At 53.4% G+C, this 21,450-nt stretch overlaps 1 protein-coding gene, 1 pseudogene and 1 gene segment (V, D, J or C); all 3 read left to right on the top strand.

Moving 5' to 3' along the window:
• Positions 1–698: 698 nt before the first annotated feature.
• Positions 699–2,670, top strand: LOC128919468 (T cell receptor alpha variable 4-like; annotated as a pseudogene).
• A 1,271-nt stretch (positions 2,671–3,941) lies between these two features.
• On the top strand, positions 3,942–5,246 carry LOC128919275 (T cell receptor alpha variable 38-2/delta variable 8-like). The segment is given in 2 exon segments: positions 3,942–4,026; positions 4,537–5,246. Coding segments are annotated over 2 exon segments (393 nt in total).
• A 10,558-nt stretch (positions 5,247–15,804) lies between these two features.
• On the top strand, positions 15,805–17,461 carry LOC128919467 (uncharacterized). Its single transcript, XM_054224783.1, has 3 exons — positions 15,805–15,919; positions 16,674–16,990; positions 17,201–17,461. Exons 1-3 carry the CDS (start codon positions 15,868–15,870, stop codon positions 17,459–17,461), a joined length of 630 nt encoding a protein of 209 aa, XP_054080758.1. The 5' UTR covers positions 15,805–15,867.
• The last annotated feature ends 3,989 nt before the right edge of the window (positions 17,462–21,450 follow it).

Genomic DNA, 21,450 nt, shown 5'->3' with positions numbered 1-21,450 from the left:
GGTCAAGTGCATCCTAAGCTGTATTAGTCAAAGCGTAGCCCACAGGTCCAGGAAGGTGACCCTGCCCCTCTGGCCCATGTGAGACCACATCTGGAGCACTGCCTCCAGGCTGAGGTGCCTTCGTCCAAGAAGGATATTGACCTACTGAAGCAAGTCCAACAAAGGCCACCAAAGCAGATAGGGGGCGGGTAAACATGACGTGCGAGGAGAGCCTGAGAGAACTGGGCCTGACCATCTCGGAAAAGGAAAGGCACAGGGGAGACCTCCTTGCTTTCTACAACTGTTTGATTAGAGAGAAAAGAGACAAAGGACGAAGACACTGGAAGTGCTAAGTGACTGAGTAGCGTCAATGGACATCACCTAGCATAGGGAGAAATCTGTAGGATTTCATATGGGAAGCTGGACCATCTGCTGTGCCAAGGCCCCGCTGCTGTGCCAGGCTGCAGCTGGCACTGTGCAGGCTTCTTGCTGGAGGACGGGGAGAGTCCATTTCCCAGCTGGGCAAAGTGGTATTCGTGCGGAGTCCCTGAGCGCTCTGAGCTCGGGCGAGCCCCCAAGCGGCGCCGGCGCAGGGCCGAGATCCGGGGCGGAGCTGGCGGCGGCGCAGGGGAGAGGCGAGGAGGCGGCGGGGAGGAGGCCGTGCGGCCGGAGCAGAGAGCAGGGTCTGACGGGGGGCAGCGAGGCGCGGGCGGCGGAGCAGCGGGATGCGGCGGTGCCGGGGCGCAGGGCTCGCAGGGCTGACCGCGCTGCTGCTGGGTGCGTGGGTCTGGCCGTGGTGGATGAGGCCAGGGCTGTGACCGGCGGGTTCTCTGGAGAGCCCAGCACCAACTCTTCCCTCTCCTTCTTCAGCCTCTCTTTCCCCCTCCTGCGTCTGACATCTTTTGTGCCCCTTTAAAAACCCTCCGAGTCTTCCTATTCTTCTTCTCCCTCTTTCTTCAACACCTCTGTTGGTACAAGCCTCCTTGCATGCACACCTGATTTTTCATGCACCCTCTCCCTCCCCTGTGCATTCAACAGTACTTATTGCCCTCAACATAGCCCTCTCTCCTTCACTCTAAGAACCCCTCTACCTCTCTACTCTTCCTCTCTTCCCTCACTGATTTTCTGACCCATCTCTCCATGCAACTACCATCCCTAACCCCTCTTCCTGCTCCCTGAGGTCCCTTTCTCTTCTTACCCTCTGCTTCCCTCATATATGTAGGCACAAGGTTGCTTTCTGCATCGTGCCATACATCCACTCATCCCCCTGTGCATTCACCTTTTATACTTCTGAATTCATCCCTCCATCCTTCACTGTAACACACTCACCTTTCCTGTCCTTCTGCCTCTCATCATCCATCCATGCACCTGACTTTCCTTCTGTCTCTCCAGGCATCGTTTGCAATTTCCCTCCCAGACTGCTCCCCTTGTTCCACACACACCAGGATCACTCTCCATCCCTGTTGATGAGCTCCCTGTCCCCAGTTATGCCAGTCTGTCTCTGTCTCACTGCCACTCTTTGTAGTGATTTCTTGGGGAAAAGAGCCATCAGAGCTGGGCGACCATTCTTGATTTTTGTTCTTTCCTTCTCTTTCTCGGCAGTGGCTGTGGGCAGAGCCCAGGTGCTGCAGGAGCCGTCGGCAGAGACCACCGAGGGCACCGAAATCAACATCACTTGCTCGCACCCCAATATACAGACCATGGAGTTCATCTACTGGTACTGTCAGCTCCCAGGACGAGGCCCCGCACTGCTCCTGAGCACTCTAAAAGACTCCAAAGAGCTGCGGGACCCGCCGGGGCGGCTGTGGGTGTCGGCAGACCGCCGCTCCAGCGCCCTGTAGCTCGCCCGGCCCCGGCGCGGGGACGCGGCGGTGTATTACTGCGCCCTGGGAGACACGGGGAGAGGAGCCGGGGCTGCGGCCGGGCAGGAACCGGCGCGGGCGGGGCCGGGCGTGTGTGTCGTGGCCGGGGGGACAGCCCCGCGCGGGCCCGCCAGGGGGCGCTGCCGCTCCGCCCGCCGGGGCCGCCTCTGCCAAACGGCCACAACCGGCCCCGCGCCCCGGACCGCTTCCCTCGCCCCACCGGCCTCGGCCCCGGCAGCGGCAACCCCGCACTCCCAGTGGGACGCACACAGAAATCCCCCGCCACACTGCCGCCGCCGCGGGGGCAGGAATGGCGCCCGGAGCGCTGGCCGTGTCCGGCGGGGCCCGGCAAGGAGCGATGGCAGCCGCCGGCCCCGCTGGCTCCCGGCCAGGGGCAGCGCCTTTCTGCTCTGGACAGGGCGGCGGGCGGCAGAGATCCTCCTGCCCACGGGCAGCCGCCCAGCCCTCGCTCCTGCCGCACAGACCGCCCACTGCTGCTGCTGCTCCACGGGCAGGGGCTGGGGATCTCTTCCACCCCACTCATGTCGCCAGGCACTCTTAGAACAGAAAGACCCAACTGGTACAGTGCCAACACAAGCCCTTGCTTTGACAGCACAACCACAAGTGGCAACTTTGTCAATCCGCTTAGCTACACACTTACAACTTGAATCCTCCAGCTCCACACTCTGCTTCTGGGGTGCTCCAGCTGGTGTTGCAAAGGCATCCTGTGGAGCCAGCAGTTCTACATCGGCACCAACTTGAGAAGGAGATACTGATTGTCACAGACACCTTCAAGTGTCTCCTGCAGTGCCTGGTGATCAGAACATAGAGCTTGGGGCACAGGATTCCCCTTAACCTCAGACTGAGAGCTTTGGTGTTGAAGGGAAGTCCAGGAGATAGGAGAGAAGCCTGAGCAGTGCACTGGCTGAAAGACACATCTGAGACTCGAGGTCAGACTCAGGAGGGAGCCCCAAAGAGATGTGCTAAGTTGCCCATTGGGGCTGAAGGTCTATGGGGAGACCTGGAAAGGGGCCTCTGGACATGGGGTCCTGGGCCCAGCTAGTCCCCAGTGAGGCCTGTGTGGCTGTAGGAGCTGAGAGAGCTGGGACAGTCCATGTTCAGAGGCTTCAGGGGCAGAGAGGAAAGGGTCAGTCCTCTTCCCTGCCTCAGCTGGGGCCTGTAGTGGCAGCCATAGTTGTATTCCAAGGGAACTCCTGGCAGGTTTGCAGTCATTGGAGAGCAGACGGCAGCCCACTGTCCTTCTGCCATGGCCTCAACTGAACAACAGGACAGTAAAGGCCTTGTGGGAGCGTGGTTGTGAATGGGGGCTGCTGTGCCAAGAACGTGCTTCCTGCAGTCCCTGCCAACTGTGTGAGAAAGGCCCTGGGTGAGAAGAGGCAGAGGAGCCCTGCTCCAGGCAGCAGACACCAGAAGACATGAAAATCAAGTAGGCCTTTTGCTTGCCTGGGTATTGAGGTTCTGGGGCCCAGGGTGGGAGAAGCATGTGGAGGCTGTGGGTAATGTGGGTAGGAGAAGGGACATAGAAGTACTGCCTGCACAACAGAGAGCTGTGTTGCCATGTCCTCCCCCTGCCAGAGTGAGGCAGTGTGTCTGTCCCTGTGCAGCTGGTTTCTGGAGCAGATGCTCTTCACAGAGATGTTTCTCTTCAGGTTCCTCCTCTATGGCCAGAGGAGAAGGGAAAGAGTGTGTGACACCTGGGTCCTCGGCACTTCAGTGTGTGCCTGGTCCTCTCTCCATCCAGACAGTCCCAGGGACAGGGTGGACATGGGCGGGTGCAGGGGTGCCTTCTCCCTCTCCTGCAGAGCTGGGTGCAGGCCTGTGCAGCTGGCTAGGTGGTGGGTGTCAGGAGAAGTTCTCAAGGGATCTTTGTTCTTTAGATGGCCACTACTTAAACCATGATTCTTTTATGTCTCTAGAGGGCTGCCTTGTGGTAGAGGTCGGGGGACAGGCCCAAAGAGGCCTGGCTGGAGCAGGAGGGCGAGAGTTTTGCTCCACCCTCTGGGCTGTGGTTTGGAGGCCTCTTTGATCAGGCAGAGGTAGAAGAAGAGGTGAAGGTGCAAGCCTCAGGTCCCTCATGCTCGCAGGTCCCTGGGTAGCCCCGTGAAGAGAGAGCGTGACATGGTCCTGATTTTCCTGTCAGCCCTGGTGGGACTGGCTGACTTTGGTGAGATGTGACTTTCAGGCTGGGGAGATTGAGGCAAGAGTTTGTGCATCTGGTGGTGGAAGGGAGGAGATGTGAGTGCTGACTGCCTGGGATGCCTGGAGTGCATCCGTAGGGAGATCAGGGGCTGCATATGGGTACAGCAAATAATCTGGGAGATGTCAGGAGTAATGGGCGTCAAAGGAGGACTAAGACCTCACCTGAACTTTGCAGCTGCTCAGCATTCCTGAATGTGCTGCTAATGCATATTAAGCCTGAAAAGAGGGAAAGGTGCTGGGGAATGGACCAACGTGGCATAGAGCAGCTTCTCTGCTGTTTGTATTGGATACAATGCTACCAATCTCTGTAGGGATGGTCATAAACAAGAAGCTGCAGAACAAAAAGGGACAAACAGCTCATCATTTCTGAGGCTAGAAAAGTGAGATGGACAGCGGGGACAGTGAGCAAACTGATGAAGTGGTAGATGGACAGGTCCATTGGCACCAAATCTGAAAGCTCTTCCTGGCTTTACAGGTCATGCCCAAAAGGACTCTGTGCTCCAGTTCCCAGCAGAAATGACCATCCAGGTGGGACACAAGGCAACTCTGCACTGCAATTTCTCCACCAGCGATTCCAATCCCTACATCTTCTGGTACCAGCAGCACCAGACCCAGTCCCTTCAGATGCTGCTACGACTAAGCAAGTACAGAGCTCACGAGGCATCAGGGAGGTTCTCCTCCACACTGTCTGCAAAGGACTCCCAGGTGCTTCTGCATGTGCGAGACACCGAGCTCCAGGACAGCGCTGCCTATTTCTGTGCACTGAGCCCACACTGGTGCCCACAGCTGGCAGCAGTGCACAGAAACGTGGGGGTGCTCTGAGGAGCAGTTCCCTCCCTGCCACTGCTTGCATGGAGCTCTGAGCTCAGCCTGCCCAGCAGTGGCACCTGGGGCTGTGGTGAGGGTGGGCCTCTGCCTCCCCAGCCTGTGCTGCTGTGAAGCACATGCCAATGTGACTTTTACAGCTGTGTCTAGATCCAGGGTCTTTGGTGATGAATAGAACCCAAGAAACCTGACTTGGGCAGGCCCATTGGAGGCTAAACCATAAAGAAGCCAAACCAGGCTTGTAAATGCCCTCTGCTTAGAATAGCTGGTACAGTGGCGTGAGTCCTCAGGGCAAGTAACCTATCAGCTTGTGTGCTTCTTCCCTTTCCCTGTGGTTCCACTGATGGACACAGCTGGAGAATGAAGCTTGTGGTAGGAGGCACAACTGCTCTTATGGTTTTGCCACATGGCCATAGTAGCCCCAGAAGGGAAGAGCCCTTCCTTGCCCCATATGTAGGCATCATCAAGTGTAAAAGACCCATCAGCCAGATGCTGAACAAGATTCTCTGGTTAAACCCTTCCTGCACTCAGCCAATGCCAGAGAGTGGTCCCACTCTTTTTCATGTCTCTTTTCCTTCTCAGGAAAACCACCAGTGCTCAACTGGGAGGAACCCCTATGTCCCTCAGTCCATGCTGGTTTTTCTCTCCAACAACTGGTAACCACATCACAGTGATCTCATTTGCTCCCATAGGGAACACAATGGTTGCTCATGAAGCATCATCCACTGCACCTGAGAAAGCCTAGGCTAGATTGCAGTTGTCCTAGTGCTGCTGCAGGATGGCCTGCCTCTCCCAAGTGATGTGGGTCTGCTCTGCCAGCCCTGTTGCAAGCTTTGAATGCCCCTATTTATCTTAGAGGGCTTTAGGCAGTGTTGATGGGGAATTGACAGCAGCCTTCGGGGTCCGCACTCCTTTGTGTCTCAGGTCCCTTGGACACTTCAGGTCCTGCTTTTGATTGCTCTCCAGGGCTGCAGAGTGCTTCAACACTCCACAGAGACAGTTCTCCCCCAAAAGCAAGGAATGACAAACAGTGATGGCTACTTGAGGACACACCCATGCTCAGGTTCTTTCTCCAGCCTCAGTGGTCGGTCGTAGGGATTTTCCCAAGTGCCCCTGAGAAAGAGAGCACAGCTGACAAGGGCGGGCATCAGCCTGTCCTTGGCACTGGTGCCTGGGTCTGGCTGCAAGTCTAGGAGCCAAGTGCCCAGGACAGGTGGACACAGGAAAATCACCTCCAGAAGCACCACTGCTCCAGAAGGGAGGTGCAGATGTTCAGTATGGATTCAATTATCTCAATGGAGAGCTCTACACTCAGGTGAAATCAGTCCCACGCTGATCTTAAAGGTGTGTCTGCCATCTTGATGCCTCCTCTTTCTGAAGTGGTCACATGGACCCCCTTCAGTGTCCATGTGCAGAAAGAAGAGCTTTGAGAACATGATGCCTCAAATGAAACTTGGAAGGGGGAAAAGCAAGGGCCCTTTGGAAGTGCTGACGTCCTCCCAATGAGTGTGAGGAGAGAGTTGCTGCCCAGCCAGCCTTTCACAGTTCTGCAGTTTGGGGACTTTGCCAATCTCATTGAAGTGTTTCCACAACAAAGCCCAAAATGAGTGGCATGATGGACTGTTAAAAACTGATGTGGAGTTTCAGATGTGGAAATGTCCTGCCACATCTAGCATGAAGCATAGTGATTTGCATATTTTTAATTAAATATTTAAAAATACCTTAAGATACAGGATTGAGGGATGGAGAGGGAGTGTAAATTTTGTTGACTGACTTCTGTTAGGAATAATGGCTATAGGTAGAGATACCAGACATTGCCAAATTTTCTGTTGAACCAGAGCATGATTCTCTGAAACAGCCATGGGACTGGGACATAAATCCTTCCAGAAAATGTCAAACTAAACAGAGAAATACATGCCCATTTCCTAAAGCAGTGAGCCAGCTGCTGGGAATAATTTAGGGGGCACAGGTGAATCCCTGACAAAATGAAGCCCTTGGCAACCTGGAATTCAAACCTGTGGGAGGACAACTCTTCCAGTGTTCTGTTGGAGAGCTGCTTCTGGATGGAATTTGTTAGCCTTTCCAAGTGGTGGTCTTTAGAGCACTGGGAGGCATTCTGAGTTTACCCAGGAGGGAACAGAGGGAGGTGGGAGGATTCGAATTCAGGGGCAGCCCAACCTAAGATGGCTGTGAGGTGAGAGAGATGGTTTCAGTGGGGAACTGGTGGCTTCTCACTACCTGTGATGCCCAGGTGCAGTTACACTTTGGTGAGGACCTTCTGCAGGGTGGAAGCCATGGGAGGGAGGGGACGAACCTCTTTGCTCCCACTGAGACCCTTTGAAAAGTCTCTTCACTTGTTCTGGAAGGCCCACCACAGAGCTTGCTTCACATCTTTGTTCCTGAGTGTGTAAATGAAGGGGCTCAACAAAGGAGTTACAGCTGTGTGAAAGGTGTTCATGAGTTTGTTCAAATCCAGGGAGTTCTAGGCTGATGGCTTGACGCACAGGAACATGGTGGAGCCACACCAGATTGTGACAACACTGAGGTGGGCGGAGGAAGTGGAAAACACCTTTTTTTGACCATGGGCTGACATGTTTCTGAGCATGGAAGAGGTGATGTACACATAGGAGAAGAGGGTGACGCATACGGGAGGCCAGCAGGCCAGTTACGCAGACAAGGAAGGTCGCTAGCTCAATGGGCAGAGAGAAACAGGCACTGCCAAGCCTCAGTTCACCCTGTTTCATACACAGCAGGCAATCCATGCCTTCCAAACACCAGTTTTTCTTCTGTTGACAAGGGGGACTAGACAGCCGGTAGACTAGACACGACACAGACGTACACACACTTATACAGGTCTTTATGCATCTAGAGTTAGTTGAGAAGACTCTCGCCCAAAGAGAAGCTGTCTACACTGTCCAGGATCACAACACAGGTGTTGGACTTGCATCTTCTGCAAGTCCTGTGTCCAAGGCATCAGTGTGGTTGAGGGGAGACTGATCTGCACTTGGTGGGAAGGGGAGATGCAGCTGAGTGAGAGTAATGTGCCCAGCTTCAGTCCTTCCACCCACACAGAAGCTTTCTGTCTGCTATCCATCTGTCCTCGAGTACCTTGGACAGGGGGTTTCACCATGGGATGGGTGTGCTAGGAAGGCTAAGTATATGTGGGCTTATTGTTCGGTGAGGATGGCAACCTGGTGACAAATGACAGGGAAAAGATTGACATACTCAGTGTCTATTTCTCCTCGGCTTTTACTGGTATGGCTTCTCCTCAGGCCGACCAGATCCCTGCACATCCCCACAGACTCTATGGGAATGAAGCAGCACCCACAGTAGAAGAATAAGGAATTAAGGATCTTTTACTACCATATGGACAAACACAACTTCATGGGATCACTTGGGATGCATCCAAGGGCGTTCAAGGAGCGGACCGGACAGCCTCTACTCAGTCCCTGGAAGGAAGATGGAGACAATACTCTCAGGAGCCCTTTCTAAACCCATGAAAGGCAAGAAGGGGATTTGGAGCAGCTGACATGGTTTTACTGAGGGCAAATGATGCCTCACCAACCTCATTGCTTTCCATGAGGAGGTGACAGGCACTGTGGGAAGGGGAGGGGCACTACCTAGGGTGTACCTTGATTTCATCAAGACCTTTGACATAGCCTCACGGGTGCACACACATGCACACCCATACACACAGCAAGGCATGCACACTCACAGGCATGCACACACCTTGATATGTGTACTGTTGGGGAAAATTTATTGTACCATTTGAGGCAAATTAAACACATGCTTATTCTTAGATTTTAAAAAAAGAAACAAAAAAAACCCAGAACAACCAACCAACCACCAAATGATCAATCTATTGGCCAGTCCTACAACCATAAGCAGTTCTACAAGGAGTCTGCAAATATATGTCAGAAGCCGATTCCTTACATACACTGGCAGCAGCACCAATCCTATGAATGGTGCAAGGCACACCTCAGCCTGGCGATGGGTCTGTCCCCCTGTTCTGCGAAAGGGGCAAAGCGGTTTTGGCAGAAGATAAACCCCCTTGCATTCCAACACTCCTCACCGAGGTGGGAGGCTATGTGCGGCTAAGTTTAAATTCTGAGTGATGCCTAATGCAGCACTATTAGTCCAATCGCGTTTAATATGTGTTAAACTTGTTATGGATACACTAATAGTGGACTGCACCTTCAGTCTAGTCATGCTCATGAACTAGCATGGCCACTCTCGAGTCTTTGGTCATGTTCTGTGAGAAACCGAAACAACTATCTATTTAAAAAGTGCAGTTTATTTAAACAACAGATATATATGTTTTCAGGATTGCCAGTGATAAATACACTGTCTGCAAAGCACGTGCAAATGAAAGTATTGTTACATATACAAATCGCGCGACAAAGTTATAAACAATACAGCCTGGCTATAAATGTAGGAAAGAGTCTCTAGAGAAATTGCTAAGTTTCCCAAGAAAGCATTCGGTATAATCTAAGTCTTACCCAAAGGTGTCCCTATGGGGGGGAAGAGAGGCTCAGCCCGTCAACTGATCCCGGAAGTCAGTGATGGAATTCTTTGTGATGGTGTCTTCCCTGCGTATCCCCCCTGTCTTGGACTGTTTTTATACTATTTGTTATCTTCAAGGTGGAGTTTGAGTGACTTTAGTCGTACATACTTTTATTATGATTGGTGTAAAATTCTCTCACCTCACAATTAAAGGTATAGTTTACGAGAAATTCAGGGCTCAGACTCAAGGAGGAGTGGTCGCACCTTGGAGGTAGGTAGCCTTCGGGATGGAGGTGTGTTTTGGTATTATAATGACATTATAATGAGCAAAGTTCCCACAAAGGACAGGATTTCATTAAAATTTGACAAAATGTTGGCTCCGAGTATCGAGCGGGCAGCTAATTGGCAGCTTATCTGTTTCATGCTATCATCCCATTCCCATATCTGCTATACATCATAAAGTAAAGCCGCGGAATAATTGCATCCCGCCCCATGCCTCATGTAACTTCACAAGCATCCTTATCAGGGAACCACAGATGTTGTATTCTTCATGCCAGCTGCGGCTGTTTTCTACCCCAGAAGCCTCTTAATTTTATACTTTTCCTTAATGTGTGAACAATGCTGTAATTTTGTATTTTTAGGCAATTTAGTAATTATTCCACACCCCCAGCACCAGCTCTGCTGCCCAAAGGTGGCCACTCAGCATTCCCATTCCAGGGTTGGTACAAGACAATGCTGCAGCTGTTTCTCATCTCATCACCAAGGGAAACTGCTCTCCCTTCCAGAGAGTCCTTCTGTCTCTGCATTCCTGCTGCCAGCCACTTTAACCCCTGCTGCATTTGGGCCTTTGTGCCCTCTGTGGCAGGTCATTCCTTGGTCACAAATTACCACTGCTGAGCAGTTACAAGTTGAATTTCCGCTTCAGTGCACACACAAATTCACACACATGAGCACAACCACACACGTCAGCTTACACACACCCAAAGAGCAACTCATTCCTGTGCTCTTATAACGAGGTGTGTGCACACACGTTTCCAAAGGAGCCCATGTCCATAGCAACATGCATGGCCACTCCCCCCACCAACAGGTACACACAGATATTCACACACACACATGTTTATACATATGCATGCTCCTGCACACATGCATTTGCATACAGATTACACGCATGCTCCTCTACACAGATGCACACACACCAAAGCACACATCTGCACGCACCTACGCGCACTCAATTACGTATATGCAGAGCAGTCACACACATTCATGCTCCTGCATGAAGGCACGTGTGGGTGCTATAACACATACACACTCATGGACACAACTGCCCAAACACACACACACACACAGAACATTTGTGCACACTCATATTTGCATGTGTGTTACACGTGTGTGTGCGAATGCAGACATGAGCACAGCCAGAGGAACATATACTTGAGCACAATCACGCACACACTCCACGGAGAAGCAGGACCCCTGACAACAGCTCTCAGCCCCTCTAGAGGACTCCAGACAAGTCCTTCAGACCCTACAGGTAAGGAACAAATGAGTCACTGGCCAGCCCCATCACCTTTAGTGAGCTCAAGGGTTTGGCAGGTGTTCAGTCAGCTTCTTTCTCACTGTAAGACACAGCGAAGCCACAGCAGAGTCGAAGCTGTCATGTCGTTCCGACGATTGAGCCTCTCCACGTCTCAGGTCTGCATGTGAAGGATAAGATAAAAACTAGAGAACATCCCCATTGCTGCAGCCCAACAAAGAATTCCCACATTACAATAAAAAAAAAAAAATAATCCTGCAGTGTTGGAAGCTCCTGCCTGGCCTTGTTGATCTGCTCAAGGGTCTGGGCCCAGCCTCTGCCCTTGCAAAGGGAGCGGTGCCACAGTAACACACTCATGTGGCAGCAGAAGGGTGTGTGTCTGGGACAAGCCAGCCTCCCCTCAGGCTACAGACACTGAGGCTGGGACATCAGAAGTGATGGAGTAGTGAACCTGTCTCCAGACTCACTTGAAGGGAAATACCCTCTCTTCAAAAGGCAGAGAAAGGCAGAAGCAACATCCATTTGCAGAGCAGATGAGAACATGGTTTGGCTACCCTGGGAAAGTTCATGCATTCTTTTGATATTTTCCCCAGTTTTAATGGCTGTGCTGGCCTTTTTTCCTCTTGTGTTTTGCATGCAGGTGCAGGGGGTGTCATTGCCTGTAGCGAGAGGGTGCTGCCTGCAGAACATAAAGGTTCATTCCCACTCAGGCCAATCCCTGGCCCCATTCCTGTCCCATGCTGAAGAGGGGATGCCCCTTCCCTGGGCTTGTTTGCAGGGAAGGGGGGGATGCCACCATGTTCACCCCCACCCCACCCCCGCACCATTTGCTGCCCACACCCCTTTGTGCTGCCGCACCTGCATCTCACACAGGGCCGCTGCTTCAGCTCCAAACATCCCCACGTCCACTTCAAGCATGGGACAAACAACCAAACACAGCACAAATTTCCCTTTTCTTTGCTCTACCCCATGTTTCTTGAAACACGTTACTACTTCTGGTGGGCTGGGACATTCAGCAAATTCCTCGTCAATTTTCCAATTCACCAGGAAAACCACCTAGGCCAAGTGTCTTGTGATGGCCCCCCATGACTGTGTGTGGGGCCAGCCAGGCATTCGGTCTGTCTCTTCTTCACTATCCTTTCTCTGCAGAGGCATTTCCCACTGGGACCTGCCGACTATACCAAATATTTTGCTGCTCATTTGTTTTGATTTGCAGAATAAAATCAATCAGACTCTGAAAAGTATCCTTTAAAATGCCAGTTCTTAAACTAAGACTATGAAGAAAGAGAAGGCAGTATAGAGGATCCTATGTCCTTCGGATGCTAGGAGCCCTATGTGCTGTCAAATCGGCACCTCTAATCAGGGCACAGCACGCCATGCAGGTCCTGCCCATGAAAGGGTTACCCCATTCCAGTCCATCAAGTTTTAGAGGATTTTCATAAAAGAAAACAGCTCTATTCATCATTTCTGCTTTCAAACAGAAACAATGTTCACACGAGAACCTCATACCGTATACTTAGATAGAGGCAAGGACATGCAGGTAGTGCAATCACTGGCACCGAGCAGGAGAAGCCGACAGGCTCATCGGTTACAGTCAAGCGGCTGAGTTTGTCCTCTGGCCAAGGGATTTGTGCAGCACAACACAGCTGTGAAGGCCAAGCTCTGCATGTAGCACAGCACAGCAGAGGCCAGGGCCTCCACAGGTTACATGGGTCACTAACTCCTTGATGTACAGTGATCTTTGGGTTAGGGTGACAGGATGGGCCAGTTGTTTACTTCATGTGAAGATATACCAACTCTTGAACCTGCTCAGAGCAGCTTTCCCATCCTTCTTCCTTAGGGTGTAAACCAAGAGGTTGAGCAGGGGAGTAAGAATGATGTAAAGAAGAGCCACTGCTCTGCCTAGTGGCCCTTTGAAGGGACCTCCCATGTAGGTGGAGACACACGGGCCATAGAAACAGACCACGGCAGTGAAATGGGAAGCACGGGTTGAGAGAGCTCAGTGCCTGCCTTCTGCAAAGCAGAACCCCAGCATGATTAAAATCACTGTGAAAAAAGAGCAACCTCTGTCAACAATGCCCTTAGTTTGAAGTGCAAAACCCACATGGATCCTGTGCCCTTTTCCTACCTTTACAAGATCTCCTCACTTGCCCAGCTAAACTAGAGTTCACGCCAAGAGCCAGTAGCAGGGCTCTGGCAGTGCTTTGGCCAAAGGGCTTCCTCATCTGTCAGAAGAAACACCATCTCTCCCTCTTTTATAAGGATAACTGCAGACAGTATCATCATTGTGAAGAATTACTTAGCTCCAGTTAATCCAGCCTCAATGAATTCAGCAGAACGGGTGACATTTCCCAGCTACTCCTGCCAACGCCTACTGTCCATGGCTCCTGGATTGGGCCGTGGAGGGGAGAGGAAGGTGGAGTAGCAGCTATGGGCCATCCCAAGGGCTGTTCCCTGCTTTATCACTCCTTCCATTTGCAGAGCAACTCATCTTCTCGAGGCCCACACTGACTGCCTGACAGCCCAGCAAATTTCCAGCCATAGCAAGAGGAACGCCCTTCTCCAAGAGCTCATGGGATTGCTGACACCTCAGGGCCTCCTGCCTTCCTGGGGCATTTGCGGGCAGAGATATCAGCCTGATGGTCACTGGCAGCAGAGCAGCTCAGGCTATCTTCCTCTGCTTCAAGGTTTGCTGCCCAAAAATAGGAGCCACTGCAGGCTGTCCCAATCTCCCACTTCTCTGCAAATGGTGACAGGTCTCCTTGTGCCCTCACCCCTTTCCACCCCAGAGCAACACCCTTCTCCTTTGGTAGCTTGGAGAATGTCCACAGAGGGAAGAACACCATGGAGGCCAGGCTTGAATGCAGCAGAACTTTAATGAGTCCAAAGAAGGAAACAAAGTCACTCCAGGTGGGGGCCGCAAGTTCATGGAGCCCTGGCAGCCACGGAAACTCTGTGGTCCTTAACCACAGAGAAGTTCTTGCACGATGTCTGTCTGCCTGCCCCATAGAGGAAGAGGAGACAGAAGGTACCCACCAGGCTGGCATTAGTGGGACCATGCTGCAAAGGGGAACCAAAGCAAATAAAGAAAAGGGAAAGAAAAGCAAAGCCCTTCAGCTACACCGAAAACACATCCTAAATCTCAATCCCTTGCCCAGCATCATGTTCTGCGTTGCTCGAGGTGTCTCCCTGGGGCTTTCCCAGCATCTTTATCAGAGGAGGCACCTTCTGCCATAGTAGCGTCTGGAAATGCCAGAGAGGTCACAGCACCCAGAGGTGATGGGCACTCCATCACAGCTGAGGATGCTGCCAACAGCAGCAGAGGTGGAGGATCCCACAACGGTGTTCTGTGGGAAGGAGCTGAGGATGGGGCCAGGCAGGGTCACCACCACAGCAGGAGGCTCGATGACAACGCAGGAGTTCTGGCACTGCCTGACACAGGGCTCGTTGCAGCTGTTGGCCAGTGGGGTCGGGCCACAGGGCCGGCAGGGCAGGCACTGGTTGTAGCAGGACATGTCTCGAGTGTGGATATGCACCTGGGAGAGGATCAGGGAGGAAGAGAGCATAAGGGTGGGTGAGGAGCAGCCTGTTAGGAAAAGAGCCACGACCACTTCTGGGTGGGGAGCTGGCAGCTCAGCCAGAAGACACACAGTTTTCATCACCCTATACTGAGCAGCCTGGCCTGGAGTGACTCTCTCCTAGTCTGTAGACCAAAAGCCCCTCTGCCACATCCCAGCCTCTCTCTACCCTTCTCCACACTTCCCTCTAGCATGACAAGAACATGCAAGCCACAAGACAGGACAAAGCCAAGATCAGCTGAGAGGTCCATTGAGGAGAGTTCTCAATTTGGAAGAGAAGGAGAAGGAACTGCAGACTCACCTGGTTCCAAAGGAGAAGGAGGCCAGAGAAGCGGATGAGAGAGCAGGGACTTGGGACGGCTTTTATACCTGCCCTTCATTGCCGCAGCACCAGAGGCACCCTTTGCAGAGGTAACAATTTTTGCACAAGCTCATCTTGAATGCAAACCATCACAGCTAATGATATGGACTGTGCTTTGGTTTCAACACTGCTGCCTTTTCATTTCCAGGTTTGTTCCATGCCCATTCCCCAGTGAAGGTTTCCTGTGATCACTGGGATGGAAGGCCCCAGGATTTCCAGGGCAGGAATGCAGCAGTGCGGGCGGAAGAGTCAGCTCAAGTGCTGTATGGTTCCAGGGCAGGAAAGACACGTCAGCTTGGGTCACCTGTTGGGGCTGTTTGAAATGTTGTTCTCAGGACAAATCTTCAGCCAGCCTCAGCTGGCAGCCCATGGGCTCCTGTGCAGGAGAACCTGCCATGTCCTTCTCTTTCCCTCGCTCCTCAGCTCACCCTGGTGGTCACTTGATGTTGCTTCCCCAGATGTTGCACTGCCAGATTATGATCCCATCCTGCCTACCACTGCCCCGTTCCCAGGGGTCCTCAGCATGGTTCACGGTGTGCCTATGTGTGTTCTTGTGTTTTGTGTAACTGTAAATAACCAGGTTTTTGTGACTATATACGGGAGCACAAACTTGTGCATGATTCTATGCCAGTGTGCCTGAGCCTCTGTGTATCTCTCCTTGCGTGTCACACATCAAGAGGGCATGTGCTGGTTATGGCAGGGATACTGTCCACTGCCCTGTCCATGAGCAACAGAGAGCTGCAGGTTCCCAGGGTCAGAAGGATCCCGAGTGCAGCGGAGTGGTCATGGCACCAGCCTGCTGGAGATGTGTGGTGGGAAACTGGTACGCGTGCGCTGAGCGCTCTGAGCCCGGGCGAGCCCCCGAGCGGCGCCGGTGCAGGGCTGAGCCCCGGGGCGGAGCTGGCGGCGGCGCAGGAGAGGAGGCGGCGGAGAGGAGGCGGCGCGGCCGGAGCAGAGAGCCGGGGCTGGCGGGGGGCAGCGAGGCGCGAGCGGCGGAGCGGCGCGATGCGGCGGTGCCGGGGCGCAGGGCTGGCAGGGCTGGCCGCGCTGCTGCTGGGTGCGTGGGGCTGGCGGCGGTGGATGGGTGCAGGGCTGTGCCTGGTTGGTTCTCCAGGGAGCCCAGCGCCAACTCTTCCCTCTCCTTCTTCAGCCTGTCTTTCCCGCTCCTGTCTCTGCCATCTTTTGTGCCCCTTTTTTGCCCCTCTCCTATTTTCATGCACCCTTTCCTTCACCTGTGCATTCCGCAGTCCTAATTGGCCTCAACATAGCCCTCTCTCCTTCAGTGTAACAAGCCCTCTCCCTGTCTACTCTTCCCTCACTGATTTTCTGACCCATCTCTCCATGCAACTACCATCCCTAACCCCTCTTCCTGCTCCCTGAGGTCCCTTTCTCTTCTTACCCTCTGCTTCCTTCATACATGTAGGCACAAGGTTGCTTTCTGCATCGTGCCATACATCCACTCATCCCCCTGTGCATTCACCTTTTATACTTCTGAATTCATCCCTCCACCCTTCACTGTAACACACTCACCTTTCCTGTCCTTCTGTCTCTCATCATTCATCCATCCATCCATGCACCTGACTTTCCTTCTGTCTCTCCAGGCATCGTTTGCAATTTCCCTCCCAGACTGCTCCCCTTGTTCCACACACACCAGGATCACTCTCCATCCCTGTTGATGAGCTCCCTATCGCCACTTGTGCCAGTCTGTCTCTGTCACACTGCCACTCTTTGTAGTGATTTCTTGGGGAAAAGAGCCATCAGAGCTGGGCGACCATTCTTGATTTTTGGCCTTTCCTTCTCTTTCTCGGCAGTGGCTGTGGGCAGAGCCCAGGTGCTGCAGGAGCCGTCGGCAGAGACCACCGAGGGCACCGAAATCAACATCACTTGCTCGCACCCCAGTATCCGAACCACGGAGTTCATCCACTGGTACCGTCAGCTCCCAGGACGAGGCCCCGCACTGCTCCTGAGCACTCTAAAAGACTCCAAAGAGCTGCGGGACCCGCCGGGGCGGCTGTGGGTGTCGGCAGACCGCCGCTCCAGCGCCCTGTGGCTCGCCCGGCCCCGGCGCGGGGACGCGGCCGTGTATTACTGCGCCCTGGGAGACACAGGGAGAGGAGCCGGGGCTGCGGCCGGGCAGGAACCGGCGCGGGCGGGGCCGGGCGTGTGTGTCGGGGCCGGGGGAACAGCCCCGCACGGGCCCGCCAGGGGGCGCTGCCGCTCCGCCCGCCGGGGCCGCCTCGCCGTAACGGGCCACAACTGGCCCCCCGCCCCGGACCGCTTCCCCCGCCCCACCGGCCACGGCAGCGGCAACCCCGCACTCCCAGTGGGACGCACACAGAAATCCCCCGCCACACTGCCGCCGCCGCCGGGGCAGGAAGGGCGCCCGGAGCGCTGGCCGTGTCCGGCGGGGCCCGGCAAGGAGCGATGGCAGCCGCCGGCCCCGCTGGCGCCCGGACGGGAGCACCGTCCTTCTACTCAGCACAGGGCGGCGGGCGGCAGAGATCCTCCTGCCCACGGGCAGCCGCCCAGCCCTCGCTCCTGCCGCACGGACCGCCCACTGCTGACATGGAACATACAGGGCCTCTTCTCGGCCTTTTGACTTTCCCCACGAGGATGCCGAGGGAACCCTGGGCAGCTGCTTTCCTCTGCTCTGCAACCACGGGGACTCCAGGGCGCAGTTGCCAATGCCAAATGGTCCTTAGAAAAGGACAGCCAGGAAGGGTTTCTCATTTTGTTACTGTGTAAAAGCTCAGATACACAATGGAAAACTGAGTCCTCCAGCTACAGAATTTCCCAGAGCTTTCAAAATATTCCTGCTAGCCTTACAAAGTCGTTGCATGGGGTCAGGAGTTGAAGCTCCCCAGCAGCAGGAGAAGGGCGTGTCGAGGTCAGAGGCACCTTCAAGCGCTCCCCACAGGGCCTCAGTGGTGAGACCACGAGCTTGTTTGACAGGATTCAGCACCTTTGGATTTGAGGCCCAGGAGACAGGGTAAACTGCTTAGCCTGGACACACTGAGCACAGCCTCAAGGCATGCCAGGTTCCTCCTGGAGGAGTGAGTCAGAAAGGGTTTTTGCTGAGTTGCCCTCAGGGGCTGGAGGTCTGAGGGGAGTGAGAGCTGGCAGGAGGCCTCTGGCAAGAGATTCTGGGCTCCAGCCAGTCCCTGGGGAACCCTGTGTGGCTCGAGCAGCTGACGGAGGTGGTCAAACCCATGGGCAGAGGCTTCCAAGGAACAGAGGGAAGGATCAGCCCTGCTCCCTGTTCCAGCTGGACTTGAGAAATGTGTTTCCAGGCAACTCGGCAGGTGACAAACAAGGTAGAGCAACAGGCATGGCCAGGTCAGTACACGCATCATGGTCACATGGGATTGGCCCCTCTCACCTCTTTCTCCATCTGTCTTCCCATGCTTGCTCCTGGCCAAATTGCCTTGATCCTTCCCTTTCACTGTCTCTGCTGCTTCTCTGAAGCATCCCATGTTATGCACAATCCAGAATTCATCCACAAGGCATTTTATTGCCTTGTAGGCAAAACCACCCCTGAGTTTAGAAGATGATCCTCTTTTCTCACCCTTCTGGAGGGAGTCATCCCCAGGCAAAGAAGTAACCAGAATACCTGAAGGGATGGGGAATAGATGTCTGTGATGAAGATGATTGTGCCAGATGTCTTCAGCACACCTGATGTCTCAGGTGGTGTGCCTGACTCTGGGTGGGATATTTGTAGGAGATGCTGTTTCCAGGGACGTTTATTTCCCGTGAAGGGCCTCATCCGTGGCCTGGGAAGAAGGCCAATAATATGCCTATGGGGACAGGGAGACAGGCACCCGTTTCCTGTGGCATTTTGGCTGCTCCTGGTTCTACCTCCTCTCAGCTAATGCCAAGGGAAAAGGAGCGCATTGCGGGCTACAAAAGGGCCTGTCTCCAACCCCATGAGAGGTGGGTGCAGGCCCCTGTCTCCAGCTGGTCACTGGAAGGCAGGAGAAGTTCACCACGGACACTCCTCCCGTGTTTGGGGCAGTTTGTCTGGTTGTGATCTCCAGAAGGAGCAAAAAGCAGGAAAACAGCCTGCAGCCTCCTGTTGCCCGACAGCAGACTGTTTGATAAGACAAGAAGGTAAAGGGGGTAGGACAGGTGAGGTTATGTCCCTCCAGATGCTGTGAATCCTGAGTTATGGAGCATGAGGCGGAGATCAAGGTGGGCCTAGGCACACAGTGCAAATTCTGCCCATGCTGAGATTCATTTTAGGCATTGTCATCTCTGGAGTTTTCATGGCATTCCCTTAGAAATAAACCACTCCCACTTTCTGCTGTTCAGCAAAAGAAAGCACAGCATTTCACTTCTAGATCTAGACAAGGATGTGTTTCACAGAATCACAGAATTTCAGAGTTGGAAGGGACCTCTAGATATCATCTAGTCCAACTCCCCTGCTAAAGCAGGATTGCCTAGAGCACATTACTCAGAACTGCATCCAGGCGGGTCTTGGAAGTCTCCAGAGGAGGGGACTCCACAACCTCCCTGGGCAGCCTGTTCCAGTGCTCTGTCACCCTCACCGTAAAGAAGTTTTTTCTCATATTTGATCAGAACTTCCTATGTTCCAGCTTGTGCCCGTTACCCCTCGTCCTGTTATTGGGAACCCCTGAAAAGAGTCTGGCACCATCCTCCTTAAACCCACCCTTTAGACACTTGTAAACATTCATAAGGTCTCCCCTCAGCCTTCTCTTCTCCAGGCTAAAGAGTCCCAGCTCTCTCAGCCTTTCCTCAGAAGGGAGGTGCTCCAATCCCTCACTCATCTTTGTTGCCCTATGCTGGACTCTCTCCAGTAGTTCCCTGTCTCTCTTGAACTGGGCAGCCCAGAACTGGACGCATTATCCCAATTCTGGCCTCACCAGTGCAGAGGAGAGGGGGAGAATGACCTCCCTTGACCTGCTGGCCGCGCTCTTCCCTGTGGAGCCCAGAGGAGCCCAGAATTCTGTTGGCCTTCTTGGCAACAAGGGCACATTGCTTGCTCATGGATAATTTACTGTCTACCAAGACCCCCAGATCCTTTTCTCCAGAACTGCTTCCCGGCAGGTTCACCCCTAACCTATATTGGTGCCTGATATTCTTCCTCCCCAGGTGCAGGACCCTACACTTGTCCTTGTTGAACCTCATTAGGTTCTTCTCTGCCCAGCTCTCCAGCCTGTCTAGGTCACACTGGATGGCAGCACGGCTATCTATCTGGGGTGTCAGTCACCCCAACAAGTTTGGTATCATCAGTGAACTTGCTGAGGATACACTGTCCCCTCCTCCAGGTCGTTGATGAATATGTTAAACAATACTGGTCCAAGTATTGACCCCTGGGGGACACCACTGGTTATGGGCCTCCAACTCAACCCTGCTCCATTAATCGCAACCCTCTGGGTCCTGTTACACAGCCAGCTCTCAATCCACCTCACTGTCCCCTCATCTAGTCTACACTTCCTCGGTTTCCTAAGGAGGATGTTACGAGACACAGTGTCAAAAGCCTTGCTGAAGTCAAGGTAGATGACACCTGCTGCTCTGCCCTCATTCAGCCAACCAGTTATAACATCATAGATGGCTATGAGATTGGTCAAGCATGATTTACCCTTGGTAAATCCATATCGGCCACTTCCAATAACTTCCTGCTCCTGAACGTGCTTGGATATGACATCCAGAACGAGTCGCTCCATTACCTTCCCAGGGACGGAGGTGAGACTAACCGGTCTGTAGTTCCCTGAGTCCTCCTTCTTGCCCTTTTTGAAGACTGGAGTGATATTGGCCTTCCTCTGGTCCTCAGGCACCTCTCCTGTTCTCCATGACCTTTCAAAGATGATGGAGAGTGGCCAAGCAATGACATGTGCCAGCTCTCTCAGCACTCGCGGGTGCATCTCGTCAGGGCCCACAGACTTTTGGATGTCCAGTTTGGCCAAGTGGTCTCTAACCTGATTTTCCCCTACTGGGGAAAACTCCTCCTCTCTCCAGACCTTCCCCCTTGCCTCCAGAGCCTGGGATTCATGAGGGACAGCTTCAGCAGTGAAGACTCAAGCAAAGGCGGCATTCAGTAGCTCTGCCTTCTCTGTGTCTTCCACCACTAGGGCGCCCACCTCATTCGTTAGTGGGCCTACATTTTCCCTAGTCTTCCTTTTTCTATTGATATACTAAAAGAACCTCTTCTTGTTATCTTTAACTGCGGTGGCCAAGACGAGTTCTGCTTGAGCTTTGGCCCTTCTAATTTTCGCCCTGCGTGGCTTATCTACATCTCGGCATTTTTCTTAAGTAGACAACCCCCTTGTCCAAAGATCATAAACTTTCCTTTTTTTCTTGTGTCGTGGTTTGGCCTCAGACGGCAACAAAGAACCACATGCCTCTCGCTCGAGTCTTCCCAATACAGGAAGAATCAGAAGAAAAAGGCAAGACTCTTGGGTTGAGACAAAGGCAGTTTAACAGAACAGCAAAGGGAACAAGCAAACACCAACAATAACACGGATAGAGGAATATACAAACACGATGACGGAACCCTTGCTCCCAGCCGCTCACCAACCAGACCCTGGACACCCCAGCCCGATCCAAGCAGCAAATTCCTGCCCGCTCCCC

This window comes from Rissa tridactyla, chromosome 19 (genome assembly GCF_028500815.1).
Source record: "Rissa tridactyla isolate bRisTri1 chromosome 19, bRisTri1.patW.cur.20221130, whole genome shotgun sequence".
NCBI classification, from domain to species: Eukaryota; Metazoa; Chordata; class Aves; order Charadriiformes; family Laridae; genus Rissa; species Rissa tridactyla.
Note: the sequence above shows the minus strand (reverse complement) of the source record. Positions and strands in the feature narration are given on the sequence as shown.

Excerpts from the sequence above, each read along its gene's own strand:
- LOC128919467 (XM_054224783.1), top strand. The coding sequence starts at position 15,868 with ATGCGGCGGTGCCGGGGCGCAGGGCTGGCAGGGCTGGCCGCGCTGCTG. Across the intron at positions 15,920-16,673 it reads GCTGGCCGCGCTGCTGCTGG|TGGCTGTGGGCAGAGCCCAG; the intron begins GTGCGTGGGGCT and ends CTTTCTCGGCAG. Across the intron at positions 16,991-17,200 it reads GGAGAGGAGCCGGGGCTGCG|AAATCCCCCGCCACACTGCC; the intron begins GCCGGGCAGGAA and ends GGACGCACACAG.